The sequence below is a fragment of the Lepeophtheirus salmonis genome, chromosome 1, assembly GCF_016086655.4.
Source record: "Lepeophtheirus salmonis chromosome 1, UVic_Lsal_1.4, whole genome shotgun sequence".
In the NCBI taxonomy this organism is placed as follows: domain Eukaryota; kingdom Metazoa; phylum Arthropoda; class Copepoda; order Siphonostomatoida; family Caligidae; genus Lepeophtheirus; species Lepeophtheirus salmonis.
This window is the reverse complement of record NC_052131.2, coordinates 22821913-22841385: the sequence shown is the minus strand read 5'-3', so window position 1 is coordinate 22841385 and position 19473 is coordinate 22821913. Positions and strand designations below refer to the sequence as shown.

The 19473-nt window shown below is 31.1% G+C and overlaps 1 protein-coding gene across 1 annotated transcript in view; it reads right to left on the bottom strand.

Annotated features, from left to right (window-relative positions):
* The window catches only part of LOC121123935 (uncharacterized), a 46670-nt gene extending 27489 nt beyond the window's left edge, over positions 1-19181 (bottom strand). Inside the window, exons 1-2 of the mRNA XM_040719010.1 lie at positions 19111-19181; positions 1624-1961 (exon numbers count right to left, since the gene is read on the bottom strand). Of these exons, the coding sequence (XP_040574944.1) occupies positions 1624-1961; positions 19111-19166 (394 nt within the window). The 5' untranslated portion in view covers positions 19167-19181. The remainder of the gene's footprint in view (positions 1-1623; positions 1962-19110) is intronic.
* Positions 19182-19473: the final 292 nt, after the last annotated feature.

The window sequence follows — 19473 nt, the reverse complement described above, 5'->3', positions numbered from 1 at the left end:
TCAGACATTCAAAGACTTCTAACCTAAGCATTCATCCGAAGAGATATTCGGATTCCGAATTCCAGGAGGGACGATCGAAGGAGAATTCATTCGAGGAAAACTACCAGACCTCATAAGGAAGTAGAGTGAACACCTTCCTTGGGAAGGAGATACCAGGATCGAAACAATAAAGTGATCCATTCACGATAAGTAGATGATATTTCAAAATCACTTGCAAAGCAAAAATCCTGGGAGATGTATATTTTTTAAATAGATCTTTTTTTCAATTATACCTGGAATACTTTTTTATAATATAAGGAATCACATTCTTCATCAATATATGTATTATGAATAAGTTATAAGGGTCTAAAGAATAGACTTCGTTTTCAGTCTAAAAATGGAAATATATCGAGTTCAAAACAGGATACAGAATCAATAATAAATAATGATAAAAAACACTTTCACATATGTTTTATTAATCATATTTTGACTTTCGGGATTGTTTTAAGGGTAAAAAAAGACTCTGAACAATAATAATCCCGAATTAATGTAATCCAAGATATTTCATAATTCAGATGACTGAGAGATAAAATGAGATCCGTATTAGATTCTGCACTCAAAGATAAATTCCTTTTTTGGCTTTAATTCATTTGTACGAAATGAGGGTTCCCCTGTGTAATAAAACCATAATTTACAGATCTAAATTCAAAGATTTAAACTCATTTTATTTCTCAAAACAATTTTAACATTCAAATACACTGGAGTAGTTCACCATTTTCCATAGTTTTAGTGAAAAAAGGGTTTTTAACCATATATAAAAGTTCTATGTTTAGGCTCATAATATAGCCGACATCTACAAGGCGGAAGCCACATGGAAACGCTCTATTCACATAATTATATATATGAAAAATACATAAAAATCTTGCCAAGATCACAAAATGTAGTTTTTGCAATTACATGGGTGCATAATATATCAAACACTTTTCGATCTATTTGCCTATAATTGATTGATTTAGAAAAACAAATAATAATTCAACCATTCAATTCAAATATTATTCAACTAAAATATATATTAGTTGTCTAGTATGTATTGATATACATTTACATTATATTTGTTGTAAAAAATTACTATGTTTTTATCAAATACTTCATTTAATTAGGTAGGAGTTTTTACCATAAATTTATCCTATTTGTACGATACCATCTTTGAGAAAAACAAAAATATGAAAAAAAAAATGAATACTGATTTTGTATAAAATTATTAAAGTAAAAAGGTCAAACATCAAAATATAAATCAGATATCCATTGTAAGTTCATCTCGAAGTGTTGTTTATATTTATAAAATTGATTTAAGAATCGTAAAGTGAATGGAACAATGTGTTTTACCTAAGATAGATTATAACTTGTAAGCAGGGCTTTGTTTTTTCACTGTCTGTCTTTCAAATTAATTTTATAGACTCATTGACTTCTTTTACAAATGCATTCATTGTCCCTAAATATGTAAATCAAAATTGCCTACTGAAAATGTTTATAATTATATCTATCTAAATAAAAGTGTAACATTTTCACTTTTCCTTGTAACTTGAGACATGTTGCATTCTATATACATTTAACACTTAAATACAAAATAAATAAACGTCTTACTTGTCTCGCACAGCTTCCCATCCGGGAAGCAAAGCTTTCCTCGTCCAGTCTTATGATTCCTTCCACAGTCGGTAGGAAAGAGCTCATCATTCCCCGTAGCTTGTGGCCTAGGAGTCCCTCCATCGTCTCCTCCACGGAATAGGGTTGACAAGGGGCGAAAGAGGTTATTGAATACATTAAAGAATTGACCTGAGGTCCCTGATATGGCAATCATAACAAAAAGGCAAAGAATGGATTTGTTGTTCGTCATGTCTCTTGATTCGATATTTGATAAGTGTGGCTTCATAGTGGTTAGAACTGTTATTTTATACCAATGCATGATCCCTACTTCGCTTGCCCTGAAGGAAACGAATCAAAGGAATTGTCATTACTCCAGTAGTCGTTGTTCCTATTACTATTTTCGTGTTAATTAGATTTTAAAATCATTAAATATTTTAACATATAGGTATGTATGTACAAGGCACATACTTTTTACAGACTATCAGCGTCATATGCGTCGTTGAACAAGTAGACCTTCTAAGATCATTCAAAAATGAAACCATGTACGCTATGGGAAGAAGGTTGATTTAATATTTAATAATTAAAAACAACCATGAATATGGTAATGATACCTATATAATTGAACCAATTATTGTATTAATTATTTTACCAGTTCAAGGGCTCACTGAAATGTATGTAATTCCGTTTATTGGCCTCATTTTATTTCTATGATACTTTTGCAAAACAGACTAGGAACGAAAATTTGGGATTTTATTCTTTTTACTACACAACTAGCTTTTTATCCACTCTCAACCTCGACTGTCAAAAGGGATAGGAATCATTTGAAAAAAAAACCAAAAACATATGGCCTTTTTTGTAGCTAACTCTTAATGATAATTTAGGTAATATTTATTCATTATTGGTTTCATTGAATTGATAATCTTACCAATAATGACAGAGTATGCGTCCAAGGACCGTCCAACAATAGTTATTGATGATGAGCATGTTATAATTACTTGTATTACTATGGGATTTTAATTGTATCTCTCAACCTTTCTTGTTTGAAAAGAAAAAGGAAAAATGAATCAAAATCCTGAATATGATGAAATTTGTCATTTTTGTGACATAATGCCGGAATATAAATATAACTTGCTTCCAGATGCATTGTTCATCGCTATGTACGTTTTTTTAAATGGTTGGTACTAAAAAGTATTTAGTAGATTCGTCCTTTGTAGCGTGCTACAACTATGTCGTAAACAGTTATTAAATATACCAGTCTTTGAATGGCTGATTCTAGGGAGAATAAAAAAACCGCTATTTTTATAATTATAATCAAATATTTGTCATAAAGAATTTATAAAGATATGTACTCTCTTATTATTGTTATTTTACAGTACAAATCACGTATTTTTGTTCTGTCATGTTCCGTATAGGATTCTCAAAGTTCATAACCAGTCCTTGTTTTCATGTAATACTCTAACAATTAAAATAAAGTTTTGAACCCAATGAGATGCGTAAAAATGCTACAAGGCACAGAATTGAAACAAAATGTTGAGTATCCAAATTGTACAATTATTTACTTATTCAGAAGTAATCTAAAGGAATAAAATACCAAGGTAATGATGAATTATCCAAATTACTTATGTACTTGTATATCAAACAATGGAAAAGGAACTTTTCACTTCTATGTCAATATTTAATCCATTATATGCTCCAGGAAGAACTCCAATAACTACATATCAAATCCTTGATTATTGTTGTGGTAAAATAAGTATTTGCTATTTTCTTCTTTTTCAAGATTTCAATTTTTTTTTTTTAAATATATATAAGGCAATTGAATAAAAAAAAGGCCCTTATTTATTACTGATTTTTATATGCGATTTCCTAGTTCAACTCTCCCACACTCTTCATAAGGATTACATTCATGGGTACGCTATGCTCAAAGTCAAGAATCTCCAAAATCGCTCAGTAGCCAATCGATAAATTTCCTGGTTTGTTGATCGGAGTTTTCTCTGATTGGTGATCAATTACGATATGGCGATATTATATCGCTGATGGCAGTCTTGCAATCGGTTCTGATCTTTATATTGCTATATCGAAACAGAAATAGCAAACAAATTACTGTCTGACCTTTGTCTTGATAGAGTGTTTATATGGTTTTGGTCTCGTCTCCTTCTCGACACATCAAAGACTTCGTCTTGGTATAGGGTCTAATACACTCCGTCTTGGTTTGGTCTCGAACTAAAAATACCAGTCTCTGTATCAATTTTCGTCTCAAACTTTATAACCTCGGTCTTGACTTGGCCTCGATCCTTATATATGTCGTGGGAACTGATTTTGGCCGATATATATAAATAGCAGTGCCAACAGCGAGCGTGTGTTCTCCCTGGCCAAATAGATCCTGAGGAGGACTAGACAGAGGGATGACTACTTTGTGAAGCAGTTTCTGTTAATGTCAAATAAAGAGCTAGACGAGAAATGATTTATGTGGATATTTTATTATTCGTCGGCAAACTATATTTAAGTTTTTTCTACATATATGGAACGCCGTTCAATTTTTGTTCTGTTCACAAGCCTAAATATATATTGAATTTATAATAGTTCAAAAAAATATATATTCAGTGTTATTCTCCGTTTTTAAAAAGTACACACACTCAAATTATGTGATACTTGAAATTTACGCAAAGATACTGCCAGAATGAATACAAAAGCTTTAAAATCCTCTTCATGGAAAATGAAGGAATGAAAAACATATTATGTGTATTGTATACATGTATTGCAGAGAGACTATGAAGTAAATATTGACATTTTTTGAAGCTATCTTATATATATTTGTGTTAACTGATGCTTCGTTATCCATTTATTTGCTACAAAATACTTGATAAATATACTTATTATCCAAACAAATCATAAATATACCAATAATTCAAGGCCCTATACCTAATCCATGTGTTTTTCGCAAAAACCAAAGAGATATTGACGTTTTTTTTGTTTTTTTTATAGATTATTTCATCCTTTACTAATCATTTATATTTTCTTCCCTTCAAAGAAGCTTAGGAAACCTCCAAAAATATCTTTTTTCCGACTCTTGTACAATCTTTCTCTAAAAATACATTTACATCGAAAAAGTTCCGTAAAAATTTTCTCCTTTTTGTAGTATATGTAATATGTAGTGTAGTGATAAAATAAGATGATTCGTTTTTCAAAATATTTGTCATGTAGGTAGCTCCGTGGAGGAGGATCAATGAGTTAGAGAGAGATCAAATCAGTTGGTACACACATATTTCTATGATGTCCTGAGAAATACTTAATTAAACAATTATAGGTACATACTAAAAAGTTAAAACGGGATAGAAATCAGGTTTAGACGTATACAACATGACAGTTTGTAAGCTTCAGGTCCCTATACCAGGGTTTTTAAAAAAAAACAAAAAACTTCCAAGATATTAAATAATCATCACATTTTAGGACAAATTAATTAATATTATTACCTTCAATTCTTACATCTTTTCTGATCATTGAAGTTAATTACATTAAATAGTCTTATTTTATGTTAATGCAATCAAGTATTATACTTAGCATTGAAATACTCATATCAATGCATATTCAATATTACATCAATTCTTAAGTACATTTATTATCCTACACTATAATTTCAGTTACGACATTATACAGAGATATTATCTCCTTAATATCATAATGATATTGACAATTGATAAAAGCCATTGAAAATAAATAATATTATTCAGGTTGGCAATCAAAACAAAATATTGCACGCTAAAAATGCTTAGGATTTACAATCCTAGATTGTATATCCCCCTTTCTTGTCTTTTTTTTTTTTTTTTAATATGACACGCTAAGCATTAATTACCCATGCTCGTTATTAAAATTATTGGATAATAATTCCAAATTTGGGAAGAATTGCCTAACTTTCAACTTCTGTTGTTCCATTTTGGATGAGAGGTCGCTTAATAAAGGTGAGGACGAATATTTAATATTTTTTGGGGTTTATAAAAAAGCTTTTCATTCATGACTCATAACATTTTTTAATCGTAACATCCTTTGATAAACAATGATGACAAATTTTTATACATATTTATGTACTGAACCATCTGCTGAAATAATATTATCTTCTTATTTTTGAAAGAATTATTATTTAACGGTACAAGAAGTTACCAAAGAAGATTTATAGCTCATAACCCTTAATAAATAAATCTTGATGTATATACTAATACATTTTGAAGGTGTGGAGTTAGACTCTACCTGACCCAACTTCCTATATTATATATATATATACATAAACACTAACAAATGGTATGCTGTAAATAAAATCGTTGATTCTTAATCATTTTTCTTGTTAAAAGAAAACCAGGTTTTTTAATAGTTACTTATTATTTATTTAATTATAAATAAAATGAGGGAAATAAATTCTTGGTTACAAAAATGAAGAAAAGAAGGTTGGTTGAGGATGTAAGTACAACAACAGAGAAGGATAGGATCAAAATAAATATTTTTTTGTGTGCTATACATAAGTCGTCATGACATTCATTTCTTCTTTTCTTTACAGATGACTTAATACTCCCTTGAATATATGTATAAGTTAAAATATTATTTTTAAGAAATGTTTCATTCTTGCAATTTGACTTTAAATTTTTTGAGAGTGGCAAATTTTGTATTGCCCGGAGATGTAAAACTGGTCATACCGGGTGTAGAAAAAGTTCTGAGACCTGCCTCAATGTAGTCAAAATTGATCAAGATGATGTTATACATAGAAAATTTTATTTTATAATATTTTTTACTATGGCAATATACGTCAATTATGGAACTGTCCACCCTCGGCCTCCAACCGCTTCCAGAAATTCTTGCACACATTGGGAACGAAGTCCTTTTTCAGGATCCTCCACTGCTGGTTAACAGACGTCTTCAGGGCATCAATATTCGGGTGGTGGACTTTGCAGGTCAGTTTCTCAATTTGTCACCAAAAAATTACCCGGTTTCTGTTGTGCTTAAGATCGTTCAAGAGTTGTTAACATCGATGAAGACGGAGTTCTTTTTTATGTTGGATCAGGATTGACTTCTTGATTATTCTGAGCGACTTTCCTCAGCCTTTCACTCACACTTGAAGGTACTCTCTTGACCGACGGAGCAAACAAATATGTTTAGATTTTTGTCATAAATAATATGAAGCAAATTTATCATATGTTATTATTAATCATGAAGTTTGTACACAAAATACGGACAATTTTCTCCCGATCAATTTTCCTAACTTGCAATTTTCTCCAGGGCAGTTTTCCACACACGTTTCAATACATTCATAAATTACTTGTTACTTGATGGATGGCTTTTAAGTTGAATCAAACTCATTTTTTAAATACTTTTTTTACAAGAATTAGCAAGACTATTTGCAAAAGAACAGATGCTTCACTCATTTCAGTCAAACTATATCTACTCAAACAAATTGTATCTCATGGTCACATATATGTCCTAATTTCCTTAATGGAACATCGTTTTTGATTGAAGGAAGCAAGAATTGACGGTATTTATATATTACAGATAAGAATGAAGCTTATTTGAGTATAAGAGAGAAGGTAAGTCTAACAGAATGTAATACATTTTTTTAATGATTACATTAAATCTATTTTTACAGCTATTTAATTTGATTTTTTTCATATGACGTTAACATTGTTATGAAGAAAAAAAAAAAAGATTAATTTTTTTATATTAAATAAAAGGTTAAAAACTTCTATAACAGCCAATGTAACTCCGGGTCGATAAAAAATTGCCGCTTTATATATTCTTTAATGCAACTAGTTAACACAAAGTTACCCGTTACTTTGAATATCAACCGTTTCTATATTGGATGATGCTGTCTTTGACGATATTACATCAATCGGCAGTGGGCTCGAATCCGTTTGTTAGTCGCGTTGGAACGCAAGACAACCTATAAGCCGGTATACCAACCGGGTTTATAGTGGATGACGTCCCTGATTTTAATATATGAATTGAGGAAGAGGGTTGACTCTCAATCAAGCCCTGTGAACATGCTGCTTATCCTATTGGTCGAGCATCAATTTGTGTCTCTGGAAAGGGCCCCGAAAGATAATGATAAATTTATAATTTCAATGGTTTTGTATATTAACGGTCTTTTTCAGTTATTTTGCCCATTAACTGTCTAGTTCAGTTATTATACACATTAAATAGTTATTTTGCATATTAACGGATTTATTAATTTAACTTCAACATATATATATATAAAACAACGAAGCGAATCATTTGTCATAAATTTACTTTTAGTACGGTCTACAGGTCCTCTTACTATACATATAACGGAGCTATTTAACTGTTGTTTTCTTTACAAGGGTTGCCCTCTCTGTGTAAGGTCTAATGTACGTACATGTATGTATGAATACTGAATCCCAATAATGGGCAAAGCCTAAAGGCAGAGCATACAAATAATATGACTTAGGAGTACGAATCTCGATGTTCCGTCAACTATACAGTCAACAAAAAATATATGAATAATTATTATTCTGTTTGGATGAGTTCCGTTACATCTTTATTCTTTGCTTCATTAATAAATGCAAACGAATTTAGGTACGTACATAATATTTTGTACACGTATATTTAGAAGGAACACTTCATAATTATAACAACAGGATAAGGAACACTAATATTTAAGAAAAAGACGAACAACGAAGATGTTGTCACTAATAAATGTAACACAATAGAAGAAGGCATTACACGTATAGACGCGTATATTTCATTCCTAGTCACGCAATCAGTATACGTACATATTATGTTTATGATATGGGTAATATACTATACATATCTCTATCTACGTAGGTATACTTATATACATCATTAATTGAAAATTGTCCCGGGAGGGAAATTCAATCTACTTAATTGCTATAGATTTGTAATTAGACTTGATAACGTGGTAGGATATTAATAGGATCTACAGAATATAATAGAATATTTAATTGTAATTTTCTACATACAATAATTCATGTACGTACTATATTGAGTTATGTAAAATATGACCTCCCGGTATGTAAAACTAAAAGAAACTGAAAAAGTATTTGATAATTGCCAGAAATTAAAGAAATATGAGAATGTATCTTTTTGTAGTAGCAACCAAAAAAAAGATTTTTTTTTTAAATTTTCCAAAGCAGTTGTCGTCATTATTTTATTATTGAAGAGAGAACTATTACCAAAAATAGAGTTGAATAGTGTTGTTTCGATTCCTTATTTGTTCGGTCCAGTCTTAGGACTAGTCTTATCGGTCCTTGGGACTGTCTATCATTGGTACCGATCATGAACACTCGGTCTTTGGAATTTTTTAATAAAATATCGATGGATTATTAAGCCAAATAAGATATATGAAATATGTATTAAGATTACTGCACATATCTTTAAAAAAATAGGATTTTTTTCATTATACTATGAACATATTATATCATTACTTAGTTATATAATCTATTCTATTATGTAACACATTGTTTGACGTCACAAAGGATCGATTTTACCTTCTTTAAGGACCGACAAGTGGAACTGGATGGGACCGGACCGGATTGGAACGCGGTTCTCGGTTCTAAATAAGGACCGACGCAATACTAGAGCTGAATAGTTTTTAATTTAAAGAAAACAGCATCAGGAGATGGCGGGATCGAGGCATATGGTACTACTGAATTGAAGCCTTGTTAATATCAGCTGCCTTTTATATGATTTTGGGTGTAGAAAAGGAATTACTGCTATAAGGAAGGCTATAATCTACTATCATCACTTTTGTATTTTTATTTCCTTTTTTAATTATTTGTACTTTCAGATAATGCATCTTTTGGGCACCGGATAAATGTAATCCAGTGGCTTCTTCTCCTTTATCGATGTAATCTATATGTTCTCTCACTCTTTCTTTTAATCTTCTTCCTGATTGACCTAACTATTGGGCTCCACAGTTGGGTTTTGAGCAAGTAATGCAATATATTATTCCAGTTGTCTCACAGTCAACCGAATGCTGAATATGTACAACAGTTTTTTATTAAGTAGCACAGACTTCTATCCTGAAATTTCCAGTAATTGCATTTGTTCTTTTGGAGCCCCAAATTTAACCAGGTAGGTCTATCACTTGAAAGTTCAAGAGCTTTGGCATTAAAGATCATAGCTTTGAGATTTCTTGGTTGTTTAAATGCAACCATGTGTGGAAATGGAAAGATTTGTTTCATTGTGGATCATAGATCATAATTGTATTTAAATTCACATCTATTTTTTTTATTATGAATTTTCAAAACAATTTGCACCAAAAAAAGGCTGGAATTCTTCTTTCAGACCTTGTTGGAATTAGAGTAGACAATTGAGGATCAAAATTGGAGTAATTTCTCCCTATATCATTGCTAAATACAGAATAGGGGCTTATGTTTATTTATTTTATCTTATAACTGCGTGTAGATCATTTAATGAAACTTCATGGCGGCTCTTCTCCCAAAAATGCTTCAAATGGCCAGGGTCACCATGTTAATTTAAGTTTTTTTTTTTTCTAATGAACCTGCAGATTATATTTTTTTCAGCTATAATAATTACTTTCCTGCAAAAGTAATTTAGATAAAGAAATACACATCGATGCACGAATGATTGAGCAAAGGTATCAGTTCACCAAAAGGGACGTCACTAGAGTAAGGAGAGGAGAAGGCGGGAGCGATACTTATGACACGACTCAATTAAGACCCTTGTTAACATCAGCTGTTTTTTATATGATTTATATATTAGTACTTTTTCAACTCCAATGTCTTTATTTATAAATATTTAGATGTACAAAAATAAAAATAAACACAAAAGAAAATTTGTGTTTGTATAAAAAACATCCTTTAACAATATATTTAAAAATTAATTTCCTTCTAAAAGGCCTAAAATCTCAAAACAGTCAAATAAACAAACAAATGAATATGACGTTTCACATAATCACATATACATAATCAAATGTATTTAACAAAAATAACAGCAAAACAACTCAAATAAATAAAACAGAAAAAGAACAATCCTTATTTTCTTGCCTATACATCTTATATCGCCGAATAATTGTCCTAAGAGTATATTCCTACCGAAGTGAAAATATGGATATATGGATGGAAAATATCTAATTAATTCGGCGGCATAACTTCATGATGAGTCTAGCGATAAGAGAATCCTCAGAGATAAAATGTGTATCTAGCTACAGCCGATAATAAGTAAGTCCTTAGATTTCTTCGGTCAATCACCCTATCATCTCTGAGCTGTTGAACAATAAAAGCTTTACAATTAATGACAGCCACACTAATTGCTTTTTCCTCTTCTGAACTCTGCTTCCTGTTAGAAGGAATACCAAATAGCACAACTGCTTCCCAATATCTTGGCTCAAAATCTAAAATATACTTGGAATTAAGTAATACAAAATCCTTTATCATTTTCAAAAGTGGACAGGAAACAAAGGCGTGTTTGACATGATTATATATTCTTCCACAGTCTTTACAATATAAAGACAAACTAATCAACTTAGTCGATATCTGATATTCTGGCGTAAGCTTCCGACCGTCATTGATACATTTCATAGAATGCATAATCCTCCTCTCCCATTTTTGAGAAAGATCTAAGCTCCTTATATATTCCTAGATGATAAGACACGCAACAGGAGATTTCAGATCTCCAGTATTAAATTTCAGATAACAAGGAGTAAGTGGAAGATGCTACTTTGCTGATCCCTACAGAGGGTAGTAGAATCTTCCAGTATTCAGAATCGATTTGTGATCCATGTCATGAAATTTAAGATCGTCCTTGTTGATAGCAATTGTTTCCAGCTCTCTCGGTTGTTTTTGGAGGTTATTAAAGAAGAACACTTGTTTGTATTTTGGTGGATGAAATATATTATACTATTGGAACCAAGCACAGGCAATTTACTCCATATAATTTTTTGTGTAGCTGCCCAGTCCCAGGAGTGCAATGCCACTATATCGATGGAATATTCCGTACCAAACATCAACATCTTATAGACAGATGATTCAGTGATAAATCTACTCCATTCCAACTGAGGTTTGGACGTGACTTCGTAAAAATCTTTATATAATTTTTTGGTAAAATATTTGTGAGTAGTACTAATCCTTCTCCTAATTGAGACCGAGGTCTCTTCAGGGCAGGGGCGTATCTTTTATCAAATAATCTATTCAACCACCCTTCCTCTTCCTTTTAGAGCCGTCGCCTACCAATGGTGGAGCTGTGATCACATAAATCCTTTGAGCAATTAATTTTAATTTATATAGTTCCATTTTCTTTTGCAAGCTAAATCCTCTGAAGGCAGACGCCACTTGTGGGATTGAGAGTTTAGCTTCACAAAGTTAGATAAATAACCTGTTGATTCTTTACGCTTTCAACTACTTTACATCCTGTAATCATTATGGGAGGCCCAGCGCACCATCTATCAAAAGGAAGAATGGAAGTATTTTCTGCATTGATTTTCATCTCTGAAAATAGAGAAAATTAATTAAAGTAAGAGGGTATGTAAAATATGGATTCTTTTCATTACTTGTCTGTCCGCATTTCCCTTGACCATCAGTATAAGTTCATTTGTATACAGATCAATTAAATGTTTTTTACTTCCTATGGAAACACCAAAACCTCCATATTTCTGCATAAGTGTACAACTTAATTGTTCCATTGCAGCCACAAATAGTAATAGACATAGTAACGGGACATCCTTGTCTACAGCTTTTTCTTATGACTATAGGGTTACTCTGTAATCCATTAATCACTATAGTTAATTTTCCATTGAATAAAAGTGCACGGATTGGATTAAAAATCTTCTTGAAAGGTATTTCTTTAAAGCAAATAGGATAAAATTATGACTTATAGAGTCAAAAGCTTTGCTAAAGTCAATTGCAATAACTACTATAAAAAAAAACACATTTTAACTGAATAAATAATAATTCTCCTAGAGTATCCCAATATTCCTTGATAATTATCATGAAATATTTGCAGAATCAATTTTAGATTTCTAATTTGTAAATTTGTTGTCAGAAGAAGTTTGAATAGGTACGACGCTTTTTTTAAAATATAATAGCATAAGTATGGAAATATCAAAGCAACCAATCATTATCATTATTTAATTGCTTTATAACGTCCATTAGATTCAGTCTATGAATTCATTTTCTGAGCATAGAAGTATTCGGATATGGCCTTTTATCAATATCAACATTGAGGTCGGCAATTAAAACCGAGGGGAAAGAATCCCTTTTTATATTATTGATTGAAAAAAGGGGATGACTTTACATAAGGCCCATATGCGTCTACAATATTAAATTGAAATACATCAGACGATATCGGGATTTGGTGTCACTCACTCTTATTCGAATATTATTTAACACATTTTACCTTACGTAGCATCACACTCAATGATAATTGATAATATATCTACAACTTGACTATAACAAATGACCGTATAGGCTATAATAACAGTTAAATTAAACAACTGTTCTTGGAGCATGCAATTTTCTCAGGAGGGCTAATTCCCCTTGCGAGGCTCCTGTAAATGGGACTGTCTATACTTCCTTAACCCTTTCATTCCAATAATAGACAATGTCTTCAATAAAGAATGGCTCTTTTTGGACTAGTATATACTTTAGAAACATGAACTCAGACAAGACTCGAACAGAGGATTTAAAACATCTCTTGCTCCTCATAATCATGATGAAGTCAAAAGTAATTTTTAAATTAATCAATAATTTCTAAAGAAGTCAAGGAGGGAGCGGCGTAGCTCTGTCACTCCCTTGCCATCCCTAAATCCTTCTATGAAATGTGAATCGATTCAATAATCCCACTGCTCAACGTCAACTCGTTTTATCCTTTACCCTCTCAAGCATTTACCTCAGTTCTACTTCATGAATTTGATATATATTTGAAGCATGAATGGGTAAGGATCTTCACATTTAATACTCTTGGATTCTTATCACCCATCGTAGAAGCAACAGCCGTATGAGACAATGATAACATCTCTGTAGAAGTTGATAGTGTTTTTAATAACAGTTTTTGGAAATCAAATAGTCTGCAGGATAGTGTGATTTTGTTGTATGAAATGTGGCATTGGTAAAAAATGATAGAAGAAGCACCTTGTATTTTATAGACCTCAATTGTTAATAATTAATTGTTAAAAATATTTATCATTTATTTGATGGCAATATACATTGTTTATCAAATTAATCATATCAAGTGTGGTGATTATTTATTTCTATAATTTTAAGTAGTTTTCCTTCAATTTTTAAAATTAAAATAAAATTCATATTTTTGAGAGTAATATTTATAACAGAAAAAAAGTATAATTTAATCATTCAAAAGTAAAATATGCCTAATTATATCAATTCAGTAAATACAAGCTCTGAATTCTTTGCTGGCTCCAAATTGTTATACAAACATTTATTCTATAGAAATGTGTAGTAATTTTTTATTTACTCCTTGACTACTGTCAAATGAAATTATTTTCCACTATTCTATATATTACCAAAAAAAATAGGAGAAATGGTACCAGAATTTTATTCAGTAGGTATGAGAATTTAATTTAGATATTTTTTCGATTTAAGAATACATTTTTAGAGAGTAAATGGCCCTTTTTGGAAGGATGGATGGTATCATTCATGAAACCTTAAAAAAATTTAGGCCAATATCGAGAATAAAATCTAGGAAATAGCGCCCATCACTGCAATTTTGGGAGAGAGTATCTTCAATTGTAGAGGTGTTTAAAAGCTTCATTTTTAGAGCAGTTTTAAAACAGATCCCAGTGAATATATTTTTAAAAATGGGGGTTGTACATCGCCAACGTCAAATTTGTCTTGTTTTAATTGTAGCGTATGGAGGCAAGTTAAGTAAACTAGCTCACACGGAGGAACTATCCCTCCACAATTTAAAGACTGCAGAAAAACTTGTTTAGCAGGTTGATGGGCCTCCTCGCTTACCAAGACAATCTGAAGTTCAGGTACTTTAGTTCGGTCAGTTAAAAGTTCATGTCATGAAGGACACTTAATTTTCTTAAGGATCCCTTTGTAGCAATATAAAAAAGAACTCCTTCATTTCCATTTTTATGAAGATTTGAAAAAGTATCTGACTTAAGATTTTTCAGAATATCTGGGACTTGACCTATCATTTCCTTTTTCAAAACTTCTTTAAAATCAGAAAAAAGGTTGTTTACATCTGGAAGTGACATTTTGTGGAATTGGACAAGGGATCTTATTCGATTTTTTTTTTCGGTTACTAAAAATTGACGTACAGAAAACAATAATTAACTCCGGACAATTTGTTCATAGTGACCAAAAAGTTTCTCAAGAGGATCTGAGGAAATGTTACCTAGAAGAATGTAATCTATATTCTCCCTCTTTAAGAGATATTCTGGAAGATTCTTGAGAGTAAAAAAAACAATGCTTAGCAGTACAGAACGTTTCTCGACTCAATCCGGACTTTTCAGGTAATTTTTCCCACTCATTAAGCTCACAAATAACTGTCTTGCAGCATTTTTGCTGTGAATGACCCTCCCTGGTGATTGCTTTTCTCCGATCATCTCTCTTCCGAGAAGGGGGAAGCACACATTGAACAGTCACACAACTCCATAGTCGCTTGACAAGATGTATGTAATTGGGCGTTTCCTTCATTTTTCTCCCTCGAATAATTATTTCAGCCCTTTTAGAGTGGAATCATCAAAAAAATATTTTGTAAGCTCTACTTTAGTCCGTTCTATTGGATGTGGAGCCAAGACTTTATCCGATAATTTGTAACTTATTTTTATGGAGGAGGATAATTCTCCCAGAATAAGTCAGTCCTCAATGTGTTTCAAATGGGCAATTTCAAGTTTTCCTTCAAAGGGAGGACCGTCAAATATTTTCCTGTTTAGCAGATTATTGTAAATATTTTAAAAACATGAACACAATCAAACAGTAAAAAAATCTTATTATCAACATTCGAAAAAGGGCTTATTATTGAGGTTTTTAAATCTCCATCGCATAGTTCTTGAACGAAGAATTTTCGATTTGACGCATGGGCATCACAAATGACAGCCAGAGATATGAGTCCACTTTTTTACTACCTTCAATACTAGAAAAAACCACTGTTTAATGACGTTCGAATTTGTAATGTTTGAGTTTTGATCTTCAACTCTTTTCCATGCATAAACTTCATCTAATATTATTGACACGACGACTCATTCCCTTTGAGGTAGTTTTTGAAATCTTTTTCTCAGATACTCTAAATTAGAAGAAGGACGGCTAGTTTCAATCCCATCTCCAGTCAATCGCCGTACGTATATGAGAAAATAAAAATAATCTAGATATTTTAACAAATTAATTTCATATATATTACTTTGATATTGGGAGTGTGAATAATTCTTCATTGACCAAATGACGATGAAGTGTTGGGGAAATGTTGTCCCAAATCACAAAAGGAGCCAACAAAGAGGATGAATATCATCGTTGATATTTATGAGCTCTAACTGTTCAATGGGGAATAAAATTTTCTTGCTCCTTTCATCGTTTTGGTTTTAAGTAAATGATATTAGTAGCATTTCACAGCAATTTTTTATACCCTCTTGAAATAGTATCTTTTTCTAACATTTAGACTTTAAGAATGCAACCAGATTCAAGACCTGTGATGTATTTGTAATTTCCTTTTCTAATAAAATATGGCTAACTTTATCTTTAGAAAGTTGAAAATTGTTGTTAAACATCAAAAATGAAAATTTTTGCTTAGTATCAACCAAAAATCGATCACAGGTCCTGTAAGATGGTCTACTGAAGCTCAAGCCAATATTAGACATTGATAACGCCACATTTCTATAACTCTTTCTCGTAAACAGTTTATGTCAAGTTTAAACCGGAGATCCTCAAGGGATAGAACTGAGTTTCTTTACAGAAACTCTTGACCCAAGGATTCGATCCGATTTAATTTCATACGCAATATATAAATGCAAAATGGATAGTTAATCAATTCTGGTCAATCCCTTCTCAACTGGGATTAACAGTATGTGCTCTATATATTATGATGTCATCGAATAATGTATATGATATACATTAATCTCTCTAGGTTTCCTTCAATATTAGGATGCCATATTTAATAATTATATATTTTTATAAAATATTCGATCCTATAGGTTCATAGATCAAGGCGTTACCTTACTAACACAAAAAAGTATTCTACATTTTGTTGTCAGCTGTCGATGTGTCTGCTTCTTTTCTACTAATTAGTGCTTTGAACGTTGATTGGTTGAATAAAAATAAGCTCTTGTTCAGCTGTGAACAATCATCACCAATTATTGAATATTAATTTCATATTTGGGAGGACTAAGCCAACAATTGGAAAACGGCCTACTGATCTTAGGGTCTTTTTCTGTTGCTTATCATGTAAAAAGTTGTGTTATATAATAAAGATAACTATGTGACAGATGTTCATAAAATGCATGTCATCTGAAACATTAATTAGTGGGAAAAAAATAATTTTGATGACGTGGAAAATTTCCCTGTCGCACTTTGTACATGATTTATTTTAGTGCTGCTTTGTTTGTTATGACAACTATTGTATTTTTATTTTGTTTGCCCTCAACATGCGTTACTTTATTCAGGAACAAATATAAATTTTACCCGGGAAGCCTTACGTTCACTAAGTTTCCATTTACCTGTATTATTTGTGGGATCGTGTGAGGGTCAGCGTTAACTTTGAGTATAAGCATATTTCGAAGTTCTCCAAATTAATATTTAAACTAATATTTCGCAAATTTCTTCACAGAATCTGTATTCTTAGGATTTAGTTCTGGATCGGAGTCCAGGACTTTGGCAAATTTACTTATCCATTTTTTTCAATTTATGTTCATTTTTCCATACGTATTTGAATATTGACAGCCTCACTTTTATACAAGGATGCATGTTCATATCCAGTCTCTGCTTGTGCACCAGCAATTTCCTGCTTCAAAAAAATACGAGTGCAGAGCTGCGTTATCTTGCTCTTCTATCCCTTGTTAGTGTATCCAATGATAAAATACAATAAAAATGCGTAGATTTAATTAAAAGATTGAGTCCTTTAGATATAAGTATGCATGCCTACTGACAAAAAATATATATAAATATGAATTCATTATAAGGAATGATGCAGCACTTAAATGTAGGATTTAATTGACGATTTCAATGAAAATTTAAATGTGTAATGAAGTAATAAATTATTGTTTGACGTGTAGTAAATTATTTTGCAGACTTTTACCATTTAAATTATTATCAGGTCTACATAAATGAAAATTTAAACTGCGAGTTTTTGTCAGCTGTTTTATACTAATCTTGCCTTTATTAGTGTTTTAAATGTTGATTGGTGATTTAAAATTAACTCTAGATAAGATGTAACCTTTCCAATTTTGAATATTAACTAATCAACAGCAGTTTAATATTTTGAAAGGAGGAAATTCATAATTAAGTTGATTCTTTTTCACTCTTCTGTTCATATGACAACCTACATAGTTCAATTTTTATAATATTTGTGCTACTATTTTATCTAAGTGTCTCACAAGGTACTGATTTGCTTTGATTATTTCTAGTTCATATAAAATACACAATTATTTTTCTTTTTTAGCATATTGCAGCAATGAAATATTTAAAAATAGAAAGCCTTATAATTAAAATTCCGTAGAAGATAACGTGACAATTTTCAAAAATCCATCTAACATATGTAATATTTATAAAATCCATAATCATTTGGTTTTTTACCTGTGGTCAATTTTTTCATTTTTGAAATGTGTACGCCATTCAACAATATCCTATTTTGGTGACCTTGAAAGATAGAATATATTCGTATTTGCAACTGACCTTGACAAACTCTGCAAATATTTATATCATTTAGTACACAGTATTTTCCATTTTTTTTACTAATGATGTAATACTGCAAAATCATTTTATTATAGAAATAATTGATTTTTTTGATATACTAAAGGGATTTCTGTGTTATTATTAGATGAGTATCTAATCGTTTATTCAGCTTTTAGTAGGTGATTTACTTGGTCTACAATATAAGATTATTTTTTTCCTTAATGTGACTCCAAGGAAATTAAAGCAAATTTTAAAATATATACATTTATTTTTTTGTTAGAAGACGACGACCTCTGAGATTACAAAGTTATTTCTAATTCCTTTTTTATTATTAATGTTTGTTTCATATCTTCTATACCTCTTTGGCCCATTCTTCTATTTACTTGAGTATGTCATCACTTCCTTGCTCAAAGGAAATATACCTATTTCCAACATACCCTTAACTAACAAAACTTCTACAAACATATATAAAACACGTTCTGTATCATGAATATATGTTTTTAAAAAATAGCTTTTAAAGATCATCACTTATGTAAAGGTTAATAAAACGACCTATGTAATTATACATAATATGTAATCGAGTCGATCCATTCAGAAATTATGGCAGATTAAGGTTCAAATAGAAGTCAATTATATTTTAGGCCTGACAAAAAAAAATACATACCCTAGAACGTTTTTACTGTAGTTATATATTGCAAGATCATTCCAAGTAAAAGACATGTTGAATTATATTTATAAACATCAATATATCAAAAACAGACATAATTCATTTGTACATAACAGGGTTTATAGTTTATTCAATTCTTCAGATATGCTGAAAATGCTCACAAATGATGAAATACCCATAACAAAAACAAACGCACGCACCAGCAATATTTCAAGACTACGACTACATATTTTGTTCTTATATCAAAAACATTTATTTCTAACATCATGGAGCACTTATACTGTGTATCTTGTTTCATGTTTGATGCTTTATGCATCCATGAGCAATAGTTTATTCATACAACTACCTTGTTATTTCTTA